General features: G+C 43.2%; 1 protein-coding gene and 1 long non-coding RNA gene across 6 annotated transcripts in view; one reads left to right on the top strand and one right to left on the bottom strand.

Moving 5' to 3' along the window:
* Window positions 1-18,466, bottom strand: part of ANKFN1 (ankyrin repeat and fibronectin type III domain containing 1) — a 1,208,371-nt gene that overhangs the window by 336,025 nt on the left and 853,880 nt on the right. For all 5 annotated transcript variants that reach the window (XM_063961280.1, XM_063961279.1, XM_063961282.1 and 2 more), the window contains 3 exons: window positions 17,099-17,265; window positions 14,220-14,370; window positions 2,484-2,652 (listed from right to left, as the gene is read on the bottom strand). In XM_063961280.1, the coding sequence (XP_063817350.1) occupies window positions 2,484-2,652; window positions 14,220-14,370; window positions 17,099-17,265 (487 nt within the window). The remainder of the gene's footprint in view (window positions 1-2,483; window positions 2,653-14,219; window positions 14,371-17,098; window positions 17,266-18,466) is intronic.
* Window positions 1-18,466, top strand: part of LOC135056305 (uncharacterized) — a 200,501-nt gene that overhangs the window by 2,620 nt on the left and 179,415 nt on the right. The gene's annotated exons all lie outside the window — the stretch shown is intronic.

The raw sequence follows: 18,466 nt of genomic DNA, 5'->3' as shown, positions 1-18,466 counted from the left end.
TTTAATTTCCTTAAAAGTAGAAGCCCTAGTTTTGGCACACAGCTAAAAGATGTGTCCTCATACAGATATGCCATCATTCATCATGACAAATAGTCCCTCTTGGCACACCAGACGTGTGAGAATCATCTACCGTAAGGTGTCTTTTTTGCTTTTTTTGATGAAAATGCAACTAGGACGCACAAAGAGACTGTGCTGATTAATTTGATATACAGTATGACTTGTATATTTGTGTGCATCTGAGTTTCTGAATCTGTATACAAAATACAAATTACTACAATGTGGCAGCCATAGATTTTTTCAATGCAAGTTCTGTTCCGCTCTGTATACCCTTTAATTCCCTTTTTTTTTTTTTTTTTTTTAGAAATCAGATCGCATTTTCCATACTTATAATGAGAAATGCGAAATGGCCCCTGAGGCGACTAACCCCGCGCCGGCAAAAGCACCCTCCCCCCCGATTCATACTTACCAGTCTCAGGAGTCAGTGTCTGCTGCTCCAGGAGGCTGCCGGGCGCCAGATCCTGCTTCTGTGCTGTGACCCGCGGTGCTGTAAAGTGAGCTGCCGCTTTGCAGCATCATTTTACTGCACAGGGGTCACAGCGCAACATATGGAGGACCCGGAGCAGTGGACACCGGCTCCTGGACGGGTAGTATGATTCTTTTTTTGTACCTTTTTGGGTTTTTTAAAGGTGATCGGCTTGTGTGTCCATCGAACACACAGAGGTGATCACACTGCCGGGTTCCTACCAGGGGCAGAGAAAGCTGGGCAAAAGGCTGCAGATCGCAGTGCTGCCCTGAGCTGGCGAGATTATCACAGGGCACACTGCGGAGTTTGTACACTTTTTTTTTTTTAGTAAATTCCTCAACATACCCATTACAAGTATGGAGAATGCGATGTGGATTACTAAAAAAAATGACAATTAAAGGGTTTGGAGCAGTTTTTCATGAAAATTACTCCAAATGCCCTTTAGTACATTCAGTGATAAATAATAATAATAATAATGTGAAAAGTGTGTAAATATAATGTTAATAAATCCATCACACACAGATATACAAGTGTCATATATTAAATTAATCAGCACAGTTTTCTAGTTGCAACTAAGATGCATGTTCAGCATAAAAAGACGCCTGATGTTAGCAGAGTTGCACAGGACCTGGTGGCTCATTCTCACCAGGCATCTCATGCTGAATGGCGTATGGAGGTGTATTGAGGCTAGATGTATGAAGACACGTCTGTATATCGGATTAAGTTAATTTTCCGGCTGTCGAGATCCCGGCGGAATCCCAACAGCCGGCAATGTCGACAGCCAGAATCCCAGAGCACAGGGGACTCTGTGCGCTCGCCCCGCTGCCGGAGGGAATGCTGCTGTCAGGATACTGCTTGCCGGCATCTGGTACGCTGATACGTATGTATTCCCTGTATACTACACATGCACAGAACGCCCTGACTGCCTGATGAATCAATAGGAATCATCTCACTGCTGCCTGTCAGTGTAGCTGTGGAGAGTATCACTCAGCTGCACCAATGATCTTTTAATGATAGACACCTTCGTACTGAAAATGTGAAGTTGAGGTGAAGTCTTTTCTGCTGACATGTTTGTTTCCATGTGACCAGCAGCACACAATTAGTTTTTTTTTGTTTATTATCCAGCTTAATGTATATAATTTAATTTGCGGATGCCGTGAAGCGGTGATACACATGCTGGGCGGCCGTGCCTTGTGCTGGGCGGCCACCAGCATGTGAGGAGATGGATGCAGATCTGGCTGCGTATGTAGCGATTTAGGTCCATGATGCTCAAGTAGGGTTGTGGTTTGTTTGGCGCAACTGCGGCAATGCTGTATGAGGACACAGCTATGGAACATAAACAAAACTCATAGCAAACCAGAAGTGTAAATTCTGTGTGTGTGTGTGTGTGGGGGGGGGGGGGGGGGGGAGTCTGAGAAGTGTGTATGTGTTAAAATTCTAAACTTGCTTGAGTTAAAGCCACGCAATATGTTTCTGTTACAGACACCATACATATTACATTAATTATGCAGTGCACTTTCCTACTATAAATATATTTCAGCAATTCAGAAAAGGTAAAACAGTGGGGTAAATTTACTAAGGTGGGAGGTTTTTTTTTTAGAACTGGTTATAATAGATTCTCTCTATTATCTTCTAGAAGCAGCTAGATACATTTTAAGTAGAATCTGATTGGTTGCTATGAGCAACATCACCAGTTCTAATAAAACTCCCATCTTAGTAAATTTACCCCTGTGTCTCTTCCAACAAGTGACACTATTATCCAGTCAGTAACATAGTGATTGTGTGTCAGTGACCACAAAGTAACACTGTATGTGATGCTCGTACAGCTCACACCAGAGATTTGTGGCCATCCAGTGATTTACTGAGCCACCAAAGGGAAAGAAAGAATGCTATGATAGATAGATTATTTAATGCACAGGTTAGCACTAATACATCTAGGCAAGAAAACAAGTTTGTGTACCTAGCTCAAACATCTGAAGGGGGAGGTTAAGGAATCCTGAGTGTGGGGTGTAAGGATTACTCTGTCCTGGGGCACTGCAGACATCGTCTGAGGCAGGGAGCAGAAGAAGAAAGGAGATATTGTGACCCAATTCCAACACCTCCTGTGTGTACAGACGGAAGTGCTTGGCCTGCAGAGGGACAGAGGGAGAGAGAACAGGGGTTACAATATGTAAACACCAGCGACAGGCGACAATCAACAAGTAAAAATAACACTGAACAAAAGTCTATCAATTAAAACACTGACAAGGTAAGTAATGAAAAGAGTAGATTTATCATTGATCTGCCTTCCACTTAGGCTGACGGGACAGTAGAAGGCTCTCTCACATATATGCTTTAGAGGGATCCAGCTACATTCCTTTTCATTTTAATCAGGCAATCCTTTAACAAACAATCTTTTCATTGATTGATTGATTTACACACCCAGATTTAGCACTTCAACTATTACCAAATAGTCATACTTTGAAGATGACATTTCTGAAACATATTTTCAATCTAGACCTTTCTTGGGTAACACATTGCGAATATGATTGCACTGTAAGGACACAAAAATCTTGTGTGCAGGTATTTTCCATATTTGCCCACTCTCCCTTCAGGAAGACTCCTACATTTTGGGGGAGTCCCGAGGATACCTAGAAGAGTGGGGAACGATCCTCATACCATCTGCTTCCTAGTAACATGGATGAGATAGGGGGCATGATGACACTATTCTCAGGGAATTGCATCATTATAGCACTGCCTCCTCTGGATAATGCACTGATTCATGGCATTATGTTATTGGGAGCAGGAGTAAATGACGCAACATGCAACCCCCTACATACGTACCTCCAGGTTGCCTCTGGGAAGTCTCCAGAGTGCAGAAGAATAAAAGTATAATTTTGACATAACATAACAGTATTAGTAGTTATTTATATAGTGCACACCACAGCACTTACAGAGAATATGTAGCCATTTACATCAGTCCCTGCCGCTTTGGAGCTTACAATTGGCATAGGGAGAATATATAAACTCCGCACAGTAAGGACCATGGTGGGAATCGAACTCAAGACCTCAGTGCTGTGAGGCAGTAATGCTAAGCATTACACCACCTGTGCTACTTGTTCCTAGGCATGGTGCTTTTATCAGTTGCATATGCAGTGTATAGCATTATAGGTGTGAGGATTCAAATTTGGACTTCATGAAAAAAGCTGTGGGTAACACAGATATAATGCCTTTCTCACAGAGACGACCTCAGTTACAAGCTTTGTGAAAATTACATTTATCATGTACGCTATTTCCAAAAACCCATGGCTTACCAGGATGATTAGACAGACTTTAGACGAAAACAATTTCAATAAATTGTTTTCTTCATGTTTTATTAAGTAAGTGGAATTGCCACATTCTCATCCAATTGACATTCAGTAACTGAATTATAGGTATCATTAACATTTGGCTCTGTAGCTAAGACTATTGATTGTAACAATATCAAAGCTCCTAGTATACTAGTTTAAACATATACTACAATACTGGAAGGAAAATGGCCTAGTCAGGAATAAGAAAAATATTGTATAAATGGGCTCAGTATGATTTACCGACGGTCATACTCCTGACAGCCATTGACCTACAGTCAAAATACCGACATGGTCAAAATATCAACATTTGAAATGCTGACATGTCAAAATACCGTCAGTTGATTTTTTTTTTTAAAGATGTGCATTCCCGACCCCCCCTAGGGGTCCCCCATATTTTAACACCCAGCACACTAACATATACTTACCTACATTGCCACAGAGCCATTCACGTCCCCTTATCCAGTAGAATCCATAATTAACTGAAAGGAAAGAAAAACTCACCTAATATCTAATGTAGATCGGTCCTCTTGGGTCCATGTAGGCATCCAGGGGTTAAAAAATAACAAAAATCCAGATCCAGTGAACGTAAGTGGATCCATGTGTACCCATGAGGGCACTATTGTGCGTGACCTCAGATGAGTGCACTGTAAAAGGTGGAGCAGAGGCATTTACTTGCAACTGCAGTACAGTAAGGGAAAGAAGGTGCAAGATAAATTTGACCATGTGAACTCTGTATGTATCTAGGGTTAGAGATATGTCTGACTTATGTATCTAGGGTTAGAGATATGTCTGACTTATGTGCTTTGGAGGCATATTATTTGTGATTACACAAAGTAGGTACGCTTGCCATAGAATTATCCACTTGCACAACAATTCTGTTAGTATTTAGCATTCTAGAAAGTGTAAGCATATTTCAACTCTGAATAACGCTCGACATGTTTGACATTAGTCCATATTTGCACCAGCACAGTTTGCAAATCACTAAATCATCACCATTGCGCACATTTTTTTTCCTCTTATGCCAGGATTGCTATATTCACATTTCATACAATATTTTTAGGAAGAGGTGAATTGCGTAGGATAGCCATTTTTATGCTATGCTGTACATATTAACAAAACAGGGTACAACTATAATTTGCTTGGCCTAAGACCTTGGGCTACATGAATCACAACTAGCGGCAGAAACTGCCTACTGAGCCATAATAAAAATATTTCATTTTGATAAATATCTTTACACAGTGCTCCTATTTAAGCAAATGCCCCTATACGTGGGTGCCTTGTGTTTTTACTAGGAGACGTTCCTGACACTTTTCAAACGTCCACAGATTAATGGCCACCTTTATGTATACAATGCAGCCGCATTTAGCTCTGGGGACACAGCTTGTGTCCTACTTATGTATTTTATGCTGCTTTTTATGAAAGCTGTTTTATGGATGGTGAAGTGAAATGCACAGAGGAATCCTGGTGGTTTTAGGGTCTCTGTTTAACCATAGAAATTGCAGACCACCCCAAAGTTATTATTTTTCATACTTAGCTGACTTTCAAAATATATTACTCTAAGTTCTCTAAAAATAAATCAACACGCAGCTGTTGAGAGCAGTAAAGTGTATATATATTTATATAATGTGCATATGATTTTGTATTACTTATGTAGGTTTAAACATAGCGAAGACTAGTTTGCATTTTTAATTAAGATACTATAAACTTTGTTTTACCCTTCACGTTATCTGTATACTTTAGCAAGTTTTTTGTAGTCGCTTCTGAAAGCACTACTTACTACTGTAATGTACTGTACCTACTTATGAAACAGCAATTATTATATAAATTCCTGTTAATATCATATAAATACCCGCTGCACAAAATATGAGGCATATTTATAGATATAGAAGCCTTATGACCAGAGAAAACTAGATGCAGGGTATTATACTCAGCAGTAGGATTTTGCTCCATAACATTAAAGGGTCACTGTTGGTGGTACAATTTTTTAATAGTCTATATTATGTTTAAAATATATATATTTGAAATCTATTTTTTAAAGTTTTATTTATTTATTCCAGTCTTGTCAATTATGAATAAATAGCCAGGTCACTCATATGAATGTCAGATACTTCATCTGTATGCTAATATCCAGCGGTGCAAGTATGCGGGTACGAATTTGGCAGCGGGTACACTTTGCTATTACCACAATTATAATGTGCCACAAAGCAACAAGACCATGGTGCTTGGCAGCATGACGGCTCCTCGCACTTTGTCAGGGTTACTAGGAGTGCGGCAGTGGCTGTATTTCCCTGTTATAATGAAGGCATTACTATATATTGTTATTAAATTGGGGGCATTATTATATATTTCTATTATACTGGAGGTATAATATATATTTCTATTATACTGGAGGCATTACTATATATTTTTAGCCTTGCATCCAGATTCCCCCCCAAAAAGGGACTGTGTCATGTGGCCACGCCGCTAGTGTCATGTAGCCACTTCCACTAGCAGCATGTGGCCACGCCCCCTCACAACACATGGCCACGCCCATTTTCGGCACTCAGTACCACTAAGAAAATATTTCTACTTGCACCACTGCTAATATCACTTATCTGCCTTGACCAGATTTTAATCATAAATTGTGGAAATTGTTTCTTTATTGCTCCAATAAGTGTGGATAATGGTAATTACCATTATTGTTGTTTGTTCTTAAATAGTTCCCTTTAAGTCAAATCAGAGTCCCCTTACATTATAAGCTTACAGTAATATGTAGTGACTTGTAAGCCTGTTATAATTTATGGCAAAAGGATATTCTATCTCACAATAGTTGTTTATTGCATTCATCCAGGAGGCTTCCGAATCTCGGGTGGCTCATCCGGACAGTGGGCAAATCTCCTAGAGGCCTCCCGACTGATGACACGAGCGCCGGATGATAGGTTTCTCATGATTGTGGCCCCACTCATCACTTTACAATGCTACTAACTGCGCCACTCACTTTTCCCGGTCACACCCCTGCACAGCCGACCGGGCTGCCAGAGAGTTGGCATGTATGAGTTTATTAATCAGAAGACATTTTGCTTCTTGTTTCCTGAATTTACTTATGAGGAAATTTCTCTAACTAAGGAGGAAGTGGAAGTGATAAGACATCTGCAGGGTGCCGCACCTGATTAAAAAAAAAAAAAAGGAATATACTATGCACAGCAGTGGGAAGTGGAAAAGGGGTAACATTTGTATAAGTCAATTAGTACTCACTTCCAATAACACTACAGACAGGATATCAAACCAAACTTAAACTAAAACAAGAACTTAATAATTACTATTATTATCCTTTATTTATATGGCGCCACAAGGGATCCACGGTACTCAATTACAGAGTACATAAACAAATAAGCAATACAAGAAAACAGTGACTTACAGTTCAAGACAATATAGGACAAGTACAGAAAACTCTTTTTGAGTAAACAGTGGAGAGTGGGCAGCTTAAGTAATGCAAAGTCAGTTTATACAGGGGCCTTTAAACTGCTTTTTTATCCTTTCAGTAGTTCAAGGGACTGGGGTACAGCATACTGCGGTGCGGTCCGCAGAACAGTACAAACAAATTATACAACAATATTTTTTTTTATTGGTTTTCTTTTTTTAACTTTTGTTTACTTTTTAACTTTTCTCTATCGTCCTAAGTGGATGCTGGGGTTCCTGAAAGGACCATGGGGAATAGCGGCTCCGCAGGAGACAGGGCACAAAAAAGTAAAGCTTTTACCAGATCAGGTGGTGTGCACTGGCTCCTCCCCCTATGACCCTCCTCCAGACTCCAGTTAGATTTTGTGCCCGAACGAGAAGGGTGCAATCTAGGTGGCTCTCCTAAAGAGCTGCTTAGAGAAAGTTTAGCTTAGGTTTTTTACTTTACAGTGAGTCCTGCTGGCAACAGGATCACTGCAACGAGGGACTTAGGGGAGAAGTAGTGAACTCACCTGCGTGCAGAGTGGATTTGCTGCTTGGCTACTGGACACTAGCTCCAGAGGGACGATCACAGGTACAGCCTGGATGGTCACCGGAGCCGCGCCGCCGGCCCCCTTGCAGACGCTGAAGAGAGAAGAGGTCCAAAATCGGCGGCTGAAGACTCCTGAGTCTTCATAAAGGTAGCGCACAGCACTGCAGCTGTGCGCCATTTTCCTCTCAGCACACTTCACACAACAGTCACTGAGGGTGCAGAGCGCTGGGGGGGGCGCTCTGAGAGGCAAATAAAAACCTTATTAGAGGCAAAAAATACCTCACATATAGCCCACAGAGGCTATATGGAGATATTTAACCCCTGCCTAACTTCAAAAATAGCGGGAGACGAGCCCGCCGAAAAAGGGGCGGGGCCTATCTCCTCAGCACACAGCGCCATTTTCTCTCACAGAAAAGCTGGAGAGAAGGCTCCCAGGCTCTCCCCTGCACTGCACTACAGAAACAGGGTTAAAACAGAGAGGGGGGGCACTGATTTTGGCGATATTGTATATATATAAAAGATGCTATAAGGGAGAAACACTTATATAAGGTTGTCCCTATATAATTATAGCGTTTTTGGTGTGTGCTGGCAGACTCTCCCTCTGTCTCCCCAAAGGGCTAGTGGGTCCTGTCCTCTGTCAGAGCATTCCCGGTGTGTGTGCTGTGTGTCGGTACGTGTGTGTCGACATGTATGAGGACGATGTTGGTGAGGAGGCGGAGAAATTGCCTGTAATGGTGATGTCACTCTCTAGGGAGTCGACACCGGAATGGATGGCTTATTTAGAGAATTACGTGAGAATGTCAACACGCTGCAAGGTCGGTTGACGACATGAGACGGCCGACAATCTATTAGGACCGGTCCAGGCGTCTCAGAAACACCGTCAGGGGTTTTAAAAACGCCCATTTACCTCAGTCGGTCGACACAGACACAGACACGGACACTGAATACAGTGTCGACGGTGAATAAACAAACGTATTTCTCATTAGGGCCACACGTTAAGGGCAATGAAGGAGGTGTTACGTGTTTCTGATACTACAAGTACCACAAGAAAGGGTATTATGTGGGAGTGAAAAAACTACCTGTAGTTTTTCCTGAATCAGATAAAATAAAATGAAGTGTGTGATGATGCGTAGGGTTACCCCGATAGCAAATATTGGCGTTATACCCTTTCCCGCCAGAAATTAGAGTACGTTGGGAAACACCCCTTAGGGTGATAAGGCGCTCACACGCTTATCAAGTGGCGTTACCGTCTCCAGATACGGCCGCCCTCAAGGAGCCAGCTGATAGGAAGCTGGAAAAATATCCTAACAAGTATATACACACATACGGTGGTTATACTGCGACCAGCGATCGCCATCAGCCTGGAGATGCAGTGCTGGGTTGGCTTGGTCGGATTCCCTGACTGAAAATATTTTATTCATGTAGAGCATTTAATAGGATGCATTCTATATATATGTATGTGAGATGCACAGAGGGATATTTGCTCTCTGGCATCAAGATAAGTGCGTTGTCCATATCTCCCAGAAGATGTCAGGGACACGACAGTGGTCAGGTGATACAGATCCCATACGGCAGATGGAAGTATTGCTGTATAAAGGGAAGGAGTTATTTGGGGGTCGGTCCATCGGACCTGGGGACCACAGCAACAGCTGGGAAATCCAACCTTTTTTACCCCAAGTTACATCTCAGCTAAAAAAGACACCGTCTTTTCAGCCTCAATCTTTCCTTTCCCATGAGGGCATGCAGGCAAAAGGCCAGTCATATCTGCCCAGACATAGAGGTAAGGGAAGTAGACTGCAGCAGGCAGCCCTTTCCCAGGAAAAGAAGCCCTCCACCGCGTCTGCCAAGTCCTCAGCATGACGCTGGGGCCGTGCAAGCGGACTCAAGGTGGGGGGGTAGTCTCAAGAGTCTCAGGGCGCAGTGGGATCACTCGCAAGTTGACCCCTAGATCGTACGAGTATTATCCCAGGGGTAAAGATTGGAGAGTCGAGACATCTTCTCCTCGCAGGTTCCTGAAGTCTGCTTTACCAACGGCTCCCTCCGACAGGGAGGCAGCATTGGAAACAATTCACAAGCTGTATATCCAGCAGGTGATAATCAAAGTACCCCTCCTACGACAAGGAAAAGGGTATTATTTTTCCACACTATATTGTGGTACTGAAGCCAGACGGCTTGGTGACACATAGTCTAAATCTAAAATGTTTTGAACACTTACATAAAAGGTTCAAATCGAGATAAAGTCACTCAGAGCAGTGATAGCGAACCGGAAAAAAGGGGACTATATGGTGTCCCTGGACATCAAGGATTACCTCCATGTCCAAATTTTGTCCTTCTCATCAAGGGTACCTCTGGTTCGTGGTACAGAACTGTCAATATCAGTTTCAGACGATGCCGTTTGAATTATCCACGGCACCCCGGGCCTTTTTACCAAGGTAATGGCCGAAATAGATGTTTCTTCAAAGAAAAAAGGCATCTAAATTATCCCTTACTTGCACGACCTAAAAAGGGCAAGTTCCAAAGAACAGTTGGAGGTCGGAAGAGCACTATCTAAAGTAGTTCTTCGACGGCACGACTGGATTCTAAATATTCCAAGAATCGCAGCTGTTTTCCGACGATACGTCTGCTGTTCCTAGGGATGACTCTGGACACGGTTCAGAAAAAGGTTTTTCTTCCCGAGGAAAAAGCCAAGGAGTTATCCGACCTGTCAGGAACCTCCTAAAACCAGGAAAGGTGTCTGTACATCAATGCACAAGAGTCCTGGGAAAAATGGTGGCTTTTTACGAAGCAATTCCATTCGGCAGATTCCATGCAAGAATTTTCCAAAGGGATCTGTTGGACAAATGGTCAGGGTCGCATCCTCAGATGCACCTGCGAATAACCCTGTCGCCAAGGACAAGGGTATATCTTCTGTGGTGGTTGCAAAAGGCTCATCTATTGGAGGGCCGCAGATTCGGCATACAGGATTTGATCCTGGTGACCACGGACGCCAGCCTGAGAGGTTGGGGAGCAGTCACACAAGGAAGAAACTTCCAGGGGGTATGGACGAACCTGGAAAAGTCTCTTCACATAAACATTCTGGTACTAAGAGCAATCTAAAATGCTCTAAGCCAGGCGGAACCACTCCTGCAAGGAAAACCGGTGTTGATTCAGTCGGACAACATCACGGCGGTCGCCCATGTAAACAGACAGGGCGGCACAAGAAGCAGGAGTGCAATGGCAGAAGCTGCCAAGATTCTTCGCTGGGCGGAGAATCACGTAATAGCACTGTCAGCAGTGTTCTTCCCGGGCGTGGACAACTGGGAAGCAGACTTCCTCAGCAGACACGATATTCACCCGGGAGAGGGGGGTCTTCATCCAGAAGTCTTCCACATGCTAATAAACTGTTGGGAAAGACCAATGGTAGACATGATGGCGTCTCGCCTCAACAAGAAACTGGACAAGTATTGCGCCAGGTCAAGAGATCCACAGGCAATAGCTGTGGACGCACTGGTAACACCTTGGGTGTACAAATCAGTATATGTGTTTCCTCCTCTGCCTCTCATACCAAAGGTATTGAAGATTATACGGTGAGGAGGAGTAAGAACAATACTAGTGGCTCCGGATTGGCCAAGAAGGACTTGGTACCCGGAACTTCAAGAGTTGGTCACGGACGACCCGTGCCCTCTACTTCGGAGAAGGGACCTGCTACAACAGGGTCCCTGTCTCTTTCAAGACTTACCGCGGCTGCGTTTGACGGCATGGCGGTTGAACGCCAGATCCTAAAAGGGAAAGGCATTCCAGAAGAAGTCATTCCTACCTTGATTAAGGCAAGGAAGGAAGTCACCGCGAAACATTATCACCGCATTTGGCGAAAATATGTCGCGTGGTGCGAGGATCGGAGTGTTCCGACGGAGGAATTTCAACTGGGTCGTTTCCTACATTTCCTACAATCAGGATTGTCTATGGGTCTCAAATTGAGATCTATTAAGGTTCAAATTTCGGCCCTGTCAATATTCTTCCAAAAAGAATTGGCCTCAGTTCCTGAGGTACAGACTTTTGTTAAAGGAGTACTGCATATACAGCCTCCTGTGGTGCCTCCGGTGGCACCGTGGGATCTAAAAGTAGTTTTAGATTTCCTCAAATCCCATTGGTTTGAACCATTGAAAAAGGTGGATTTTAAATATCTCACATGGAAAGTGACTATGTTACTGGCCCTGGCTTCCGCCAGGAGAGTATCTGAATTGGCGGCTTTATCTTATAAAAGCCCTTATCTAATCTTCCATTCGGATAGGGCAGAACTGAGGACTCGTCCGCATTTTCTCCCTAAGGTGGTATCAGCGTTTCACCTGAACCAACCTATTGTGGTGCCTGCGGCCACTGGCGACTTGGAGGACTCCAAGTTGTTGGACGTTGTCAGAGCCTTAAAAATATACATTTCAAGGACGGCTGAAGTCAGAAAATCTGACTCGCTGTTGATACTATATGCACCCAACAAGTTGGGTGCCCCTGCTTCTAAGCAGACGATTGCTCGTTGGATTTGTAACACAATTCAACTTGCTCATTCTGTGGCAGGCCTGCCACAGCCTAAATCTGTTAAGGCCCATTCCACAAGGAAGGTGGGCTCATCTTGGGCGGCTGCCCGAGGGGTCTCGGCATTACAATTCTGCCGAGCAGCTACGTGGTCGGGGGAAAACACGTTTGTAAAATTCTACAAATTTGATACCCTGGCAAAAGAGGACTTGGAATTCTCTCATTCGGTGCTGCAGAGTCATCCGCACTCTCCCGCCCGTTTGGGAGCTTTGGTATAATCCCCATGGTCCTTTCAGGAACCCCAGCATCCACTTAGGACGATAGAGAAAATAAGAATTTACTTACCGATAATTCTATTTCTCGGAGTCCGTAGTGGATGCTGGGCGCCCATCCCAAGTGCGGATTATCTGCAATACTGTACATAGTTATTGTTAACAAATTCGGGTTATATTGTTAAGGAGCCATCTTTAAGAGGCTCTTTCTGTTATCATACTGTTAACTGGGTTTAGATCACAAGTTGTACGGTGTGATTGGTGTGGCTGGTATGAGTCTTACCCGGGATTCAAATTGCCTCCCTTATTGTGTACGCTCGTCCGGGCACAGTACCTAACTGGAGTCTGGAGGAGGGTCATAGGGGGAGGAGCCAGTGCACACCACCTGATCTGGTAAAAGCTTTACTTTTTTGTGCCCTGTCTCCTGCGGAGCCGCTATTCCCCATGGTCCTTTCAGGAACCCCAGCATCCACTACGGACTCCGAGAAATAGAATTATCGGTAAGTAAATTCTTATTTTTTTTATATGTACGCGAAGCGAACAAAGCAACTGGGGAACAGCATACTAGGGTGTGGTGAGCAAAACAGTTCAAAGAAATGATACAATTTTTTTTACATTTTCTGTACTTTTTAACTTTATTTTTATTTTTTAACTTTTTTGCAACTGATAATACACACTAGTGCTTATATGTGAACGAAATGGGTGGGGTATGGCCTGCGGAGTCAGAGCAGCACCATTGTGTGACAGAATTAGACTGGGGACTATACATAGCACAGCACTTGTGGGTGGACACAGTGCAGAGCCACTTCTGGATGGACACAGCACATCCACTTTTATGGAGTCTGGACACACAACACAGCCACTTGTATGAAGTCTAGACACACAGCACAGCCACTTGTCTGGAATCTGGACACAGTACAGCCACTTGTATGGACAGAGCACAGCCACTTTTTATTGAGTCACAGTCACTCTCGGCACAGCACAGCCACTTATGGAGTTTGGACACAGGCACATGAGCCAGCAGAGCACAGTACAGCATACAGCAGTCCCGGCCACAGGGCCAATATATAGCATTCAAAACCCATGAGAATCCGACCCTGGGAGGATGACGATTAGCCTCCATTTGGAATCCGAGCCTAGCGGGAAACTTGGATTGACTCGGATACCAGAAGTTTGGGCATGTTCATAGAGGTAATCTGAAACTCTCATCTCTGGTTGAGGTGTTGATCTACGAGGGTGAATAGTGGTCGGTGGAGCGACAGAGTCAAGAGTAGAAGTACAATAAGGATTGTATTTAATAAAGATGTGGCTTGTACAGGGCATGAGAGATAGAGTGAACAGGAGAGAGAAGTGATTCGAACAGGAAGGATAGGGATAACTTTACTCTTTTAACCATATATTTAACCCATTCATCACTAGATGAATCTGATCATTTACAAATTTCTCAACAGGGGATAGATTTCAATCAATCTGGTCAATAGGCTCCATATAAATTCATATTGTGCTAAATGCACAGGGCTCTAATTATTTATACATATCTGTTACTTCCACCCTGAAGTTACTAGGACAAATGGTCATTGGTTATTTCAGGGCATTCAAGGGAAGGTTGCTGTCACCTGATGAAGAGGTAGATTGATTTGCTTGAGCAGAGCCTTCACTGCTACCTGGAGATCACACAGAAACATGTCGGTATGGGCATCCAGATTAAGCTCCATGCTGTCCAGAGACTCAGACATGGTGATGTTTTGAATCCATTCCCATTCATCTCTGAGCAAAAAAGAGCAATTATTACTCAATACAGAAAACCAAAATGAAACATTTCTAATACAGATACTATGATCTATGATAAAATAATTGTGTAAAAGTAGAGATAAGCAAGATGTTATACTGTATATTGCACTGCAGAATATTTGCGCTATTTATTATTTGGCTTTACCATTTCTCACATTGGCCTTTGGTCTTAGTGTTCCCAGCTCTGCCCCAAATGACACAAAAGAATGAAGTGATCGCCATTGTCTCAGCTTCATTTGTAGACCATGGGGGAATGCAGAGTTGCATCATGCTAAGAAGACACAATTGTACTCCCACTACGTGCACAGAACCAGGGTTGGATTCAGGGGGGGGGGGGGGGGGAGTCAGAGCAATTGCCTCTTCCGTAACACTTCTTCCCTGCCTATTACTGCTTTCAACTATATAGCAGCGCAGCGGCACATTGGGCAGGGAGATCAGATTCCCAGCCCAGCACATGCTGCTGTGTGCTACGCTGGGGTGGGTCTGGGGACGCTGCTACACAAAACTAAATGTTTACCCATATGCAGATTTTCACGCATCTATGTGACTGCATCTACCCTATTAATCTGCTTGTTCAAATAGCTGTCATCATTATGAGAGTGCACTTTCACCAGCCCAATGCCTTGTGCAAGAGATCCATCTGAAATCAGACACATCTCTGCATACACACAACTCAGCATAGCCCTTAATTCAGCCTACACACCCATGACAGACCCTCACTAAACATTTTGCAATGGCCCTGCTGGCACCTACCTAGGCCTATTTGGCCACAAGTGGGGTTACCGCTGAGATGTGCATGACTTTGCATACGCAGTGCCAAAGATTGCAAGATCCAGCCACAAAATTAACTTGTGTGCAACCCTGAATCGGGTGCCTACAGTATACTTTCAGAAGTTACAAATTTAATGAAAAGAAATGCAGGACTCAAACATTGGGGGTAATTCCAAGTTGATCACAGCGGGAAATTTTTTAGCAGTTGGGCAAAACCATGTGCAGTGCAGGGGGGGCAGATATAACATGTGCAGAGAGAGTTAGATTTGGGTGGGTTATTTTGTTTCTGTGCAGGGTAAATACTGGCTGCTTTATTTTTACACTGCAATTTAGATTACAGATTGAACTCACCCCACCCAAATCTAACCCTCTCTGCACATGTTATATCTGCCCCACCTGCACTGCACATGGTTTTGCCCAACTGCTAAAAAATTTCCTGCTGCGATCAACTTGGAATTACCCCCATTATATGGTCAAAACTTTGCACTTCTGCTAAATGACCTGTTCTTATTGGACCTCGAATGTCGCCAAATTTTGCCATGATTTCCAAATAGATTTTATTTGAGAAACAAGGTAGAGCAAGAAACAGTTTGAAGTGTTCTATTAAGGACAGACAATTTATTCCATGATTTCCATTCATCTACCATTGAATGTGAATTCAGTCAGCTATTCTGTTGGCACTTTCATCTATAACATAAATCAAACATAAAAACATCCACCAATAGCTTTGGGGACACACTGTCGTCCATCTCCATTTCAACAGTTAAAAACCATTGCTTGGTGTATGAGAGTGCTTCAGAGAGTGGTTTTGTGAACATGTCATGAGCTCCAAAACATTCCTGACCGACGATGAAAATGTTTAGCAATATATTAAACCACACATTTATTACATCCTGCCTGATAATGGCTAAAAAAAAACATTATTTTGAGTCACAATTAGTTTTTGAAGATATGCTGCAGAGTTGATAGGGATTGGTGGCAATTTCTTGGGTTAGGACTAGGAACTATATTATACATAGCACGGGTAGGATTTACCCCAGGTTGTAGCTTGCAAGGTGACAAACATCCCACCCTCTATGTGGATTAGCCTCATGTGTGGTTATTTAGTGACATGCAGAGTTATAACTGTCACACGAAAGGGTTTCAAGTTGTAGGACACACTGTCTTGGTCACTGCCCTTGTGGGCGAACATAAACAGAATGAGTGGGGACTGGCAGAAAATCAGCTGCTTAACACTTTAAAGTGTAGCTCAGATATAGAAAAATCGCCCGATTGTCAGGACATTCAAAAATTTGGACAGTGTGTACCTATCTTTACTCTCTATTAGACTGCATGTGGCACAGTAAAGATAAGTGCAATTCTTAAAATGATTTGGCAGAATTTCTAAAATGTTTATGATGGAATTTGACCTTGAATGTTCAGCATGGAATCCCCCCTATCATATTTATTACAATTTCTAGTTCCACATCAACCACATTATTGTACAGAATGAGATCTTGGTATTACAGTATGGAATGGTCATTCTAAAGAACAGCAATGAAAAAAAACCCGTTAATAATCACCTCTGAAAAATGTCCCGTTGCCCAGGAAAGATTGATTTGCACATAATTTAGCAGCAACTTTACTATGGCGCTGCTTCTATTATTGTATATGGGGATCTGTTATCCACTAAAACATACCTATTACCTATAGCAGTAACACTGACCTATAGCATAGTGACAGCAAGTATTTAATCCATCAAAAAAAAAATATATATAGTTTAGACATTTAATATCGACTGGCTTGTTACTGTAGCTCTATGTTTGAAATCTTGGGAATTTCACATCACTACAAGTCAGCAATTAAGTTAATTTACAAAATAATGAAAATTTCTATCTCTTCTCCATCTCAAAAAAATGTAATGACCATGAAAGTATTAGGCAGCAAGACTTACTTGGAAACATTACTATTATCTCGAATCTTGACATGACACAGCATATTGGGGAGTCTCTGAGTGACAAGAACTTTGATTTGATCTACAGAGCTGGACAATTTTAGGTAGCCAAGGTATAGTCCAGGGGATAGGCGCTGCTGGCTCCGCTTCTGAAAATTCAGTATCTCCTGATAAAGGAAAACACAGACTAGTGTGAAATTTTAGAAACCTGTGGATGTGACCATCAATTTCAACAACCAAAACAAGTTTTGCAGTACTCTTCCCCCCCTCCCCCCCCCCACCCCCATGAGTCTCCAGTCCATGCACTGGCTTCCCATTAAAGTGCTTGTGCTAATCACACTCTGGACAGGCAATCCCAGGGGAAGGTGACTTCTCCCATCCCCTGGGGCTGCTAGTCCAGACTGTGAATAGCATAGATTGCTTAAAATGGAACCTACTCCCCTGCCGTATCTGACTTCTAGGGGCAAGCACATTTTTTTCCCTCCTGCTAAATTTTTTTTTGGGGGGAATGCGCAATGCATACCAGGTTCCGAGCTGTCTGCAGCTGCCAACTTGAACTGCCTCCCAGACAGCCCCCCTCCTTCATAAAAGTAAGAGCCCCGCTATTGTAACTGAGGTTGTTGTAGATATAAATTCAAGCATGCCCACTCACTCCTCTGAACCAAGCTATAACACACATATTAAAACTCTGCAATTCTAGATATTTCGGCTTACATGTAAATAAAAATTTGAACATATACTGTATACTGTAGAATAAAGTCTGTGAATAGTGTATGAGGGAATCATGATGAATGAACCATATCTTTATATATTGAGACTCCATATCACCCAGTGTGTATGCTGCAAGCGATGGTCGATGCGTGCTCCCGGGGGTCGTTAACGACCTCCGCTGTTACTGTCTGTTACATGCAGCTCAATCTGACTATATATGATGCTGCATGTTCGGGCCGGCCACAACATGACATCACTGTGCGATATCGCGTGCGATATCGCATAGTGTGTATGCACTATGGTGGTCATTCCGAGTTGGTCGCTCGTCGCTGATTTTCGTTATACTGCGATTAGTCGCTTACTGCGCATGCGCAAGGTTCGCAGAACGCATGCGCTTAGTTATTTTACACAAAAGTTAGGTATTTTACTCACGGCATAACAAAGCTTTTTCATCGTTCTGGTGATCGTAGTGTGATTGACAGGAAGTGGGTGTTTCTGGGCGGAAACTGGCCATTTTCTGGGAGAGTGCGAAAAAACGCTGGCGTTTCTTGGAAAAATGCGGGAGTGTCTGAAGAAACGGGGGAGTGTCTGTGCGAACGCTGGGTGTGTTTGTGACGTCAAACCAGGAACGAAACTGACTGAACTGATCGCAATGTA

Source organism: Pseudophryne corroboree, chromosome 3 (genome assembly GCF_028390025.1).
Source record: "Pseudophryne corroboree isolate aPseCor3 chromosome 3, aPseCor3.hap2, whole genome shotgun sequence".
In the NCBI taxonomy this organism is placed as follows: Eukaryota; Metazoa; Chordata; class Amphibia; order Anura; family Myobatrachidae; genus Pseudophryne; species Pseudophryne corroboree.
The sequence above is the reverse complement of the archived record's forward strand: the minus strand, read 5'-3'. Positions and strand labels throughout refer to the sequence as shown.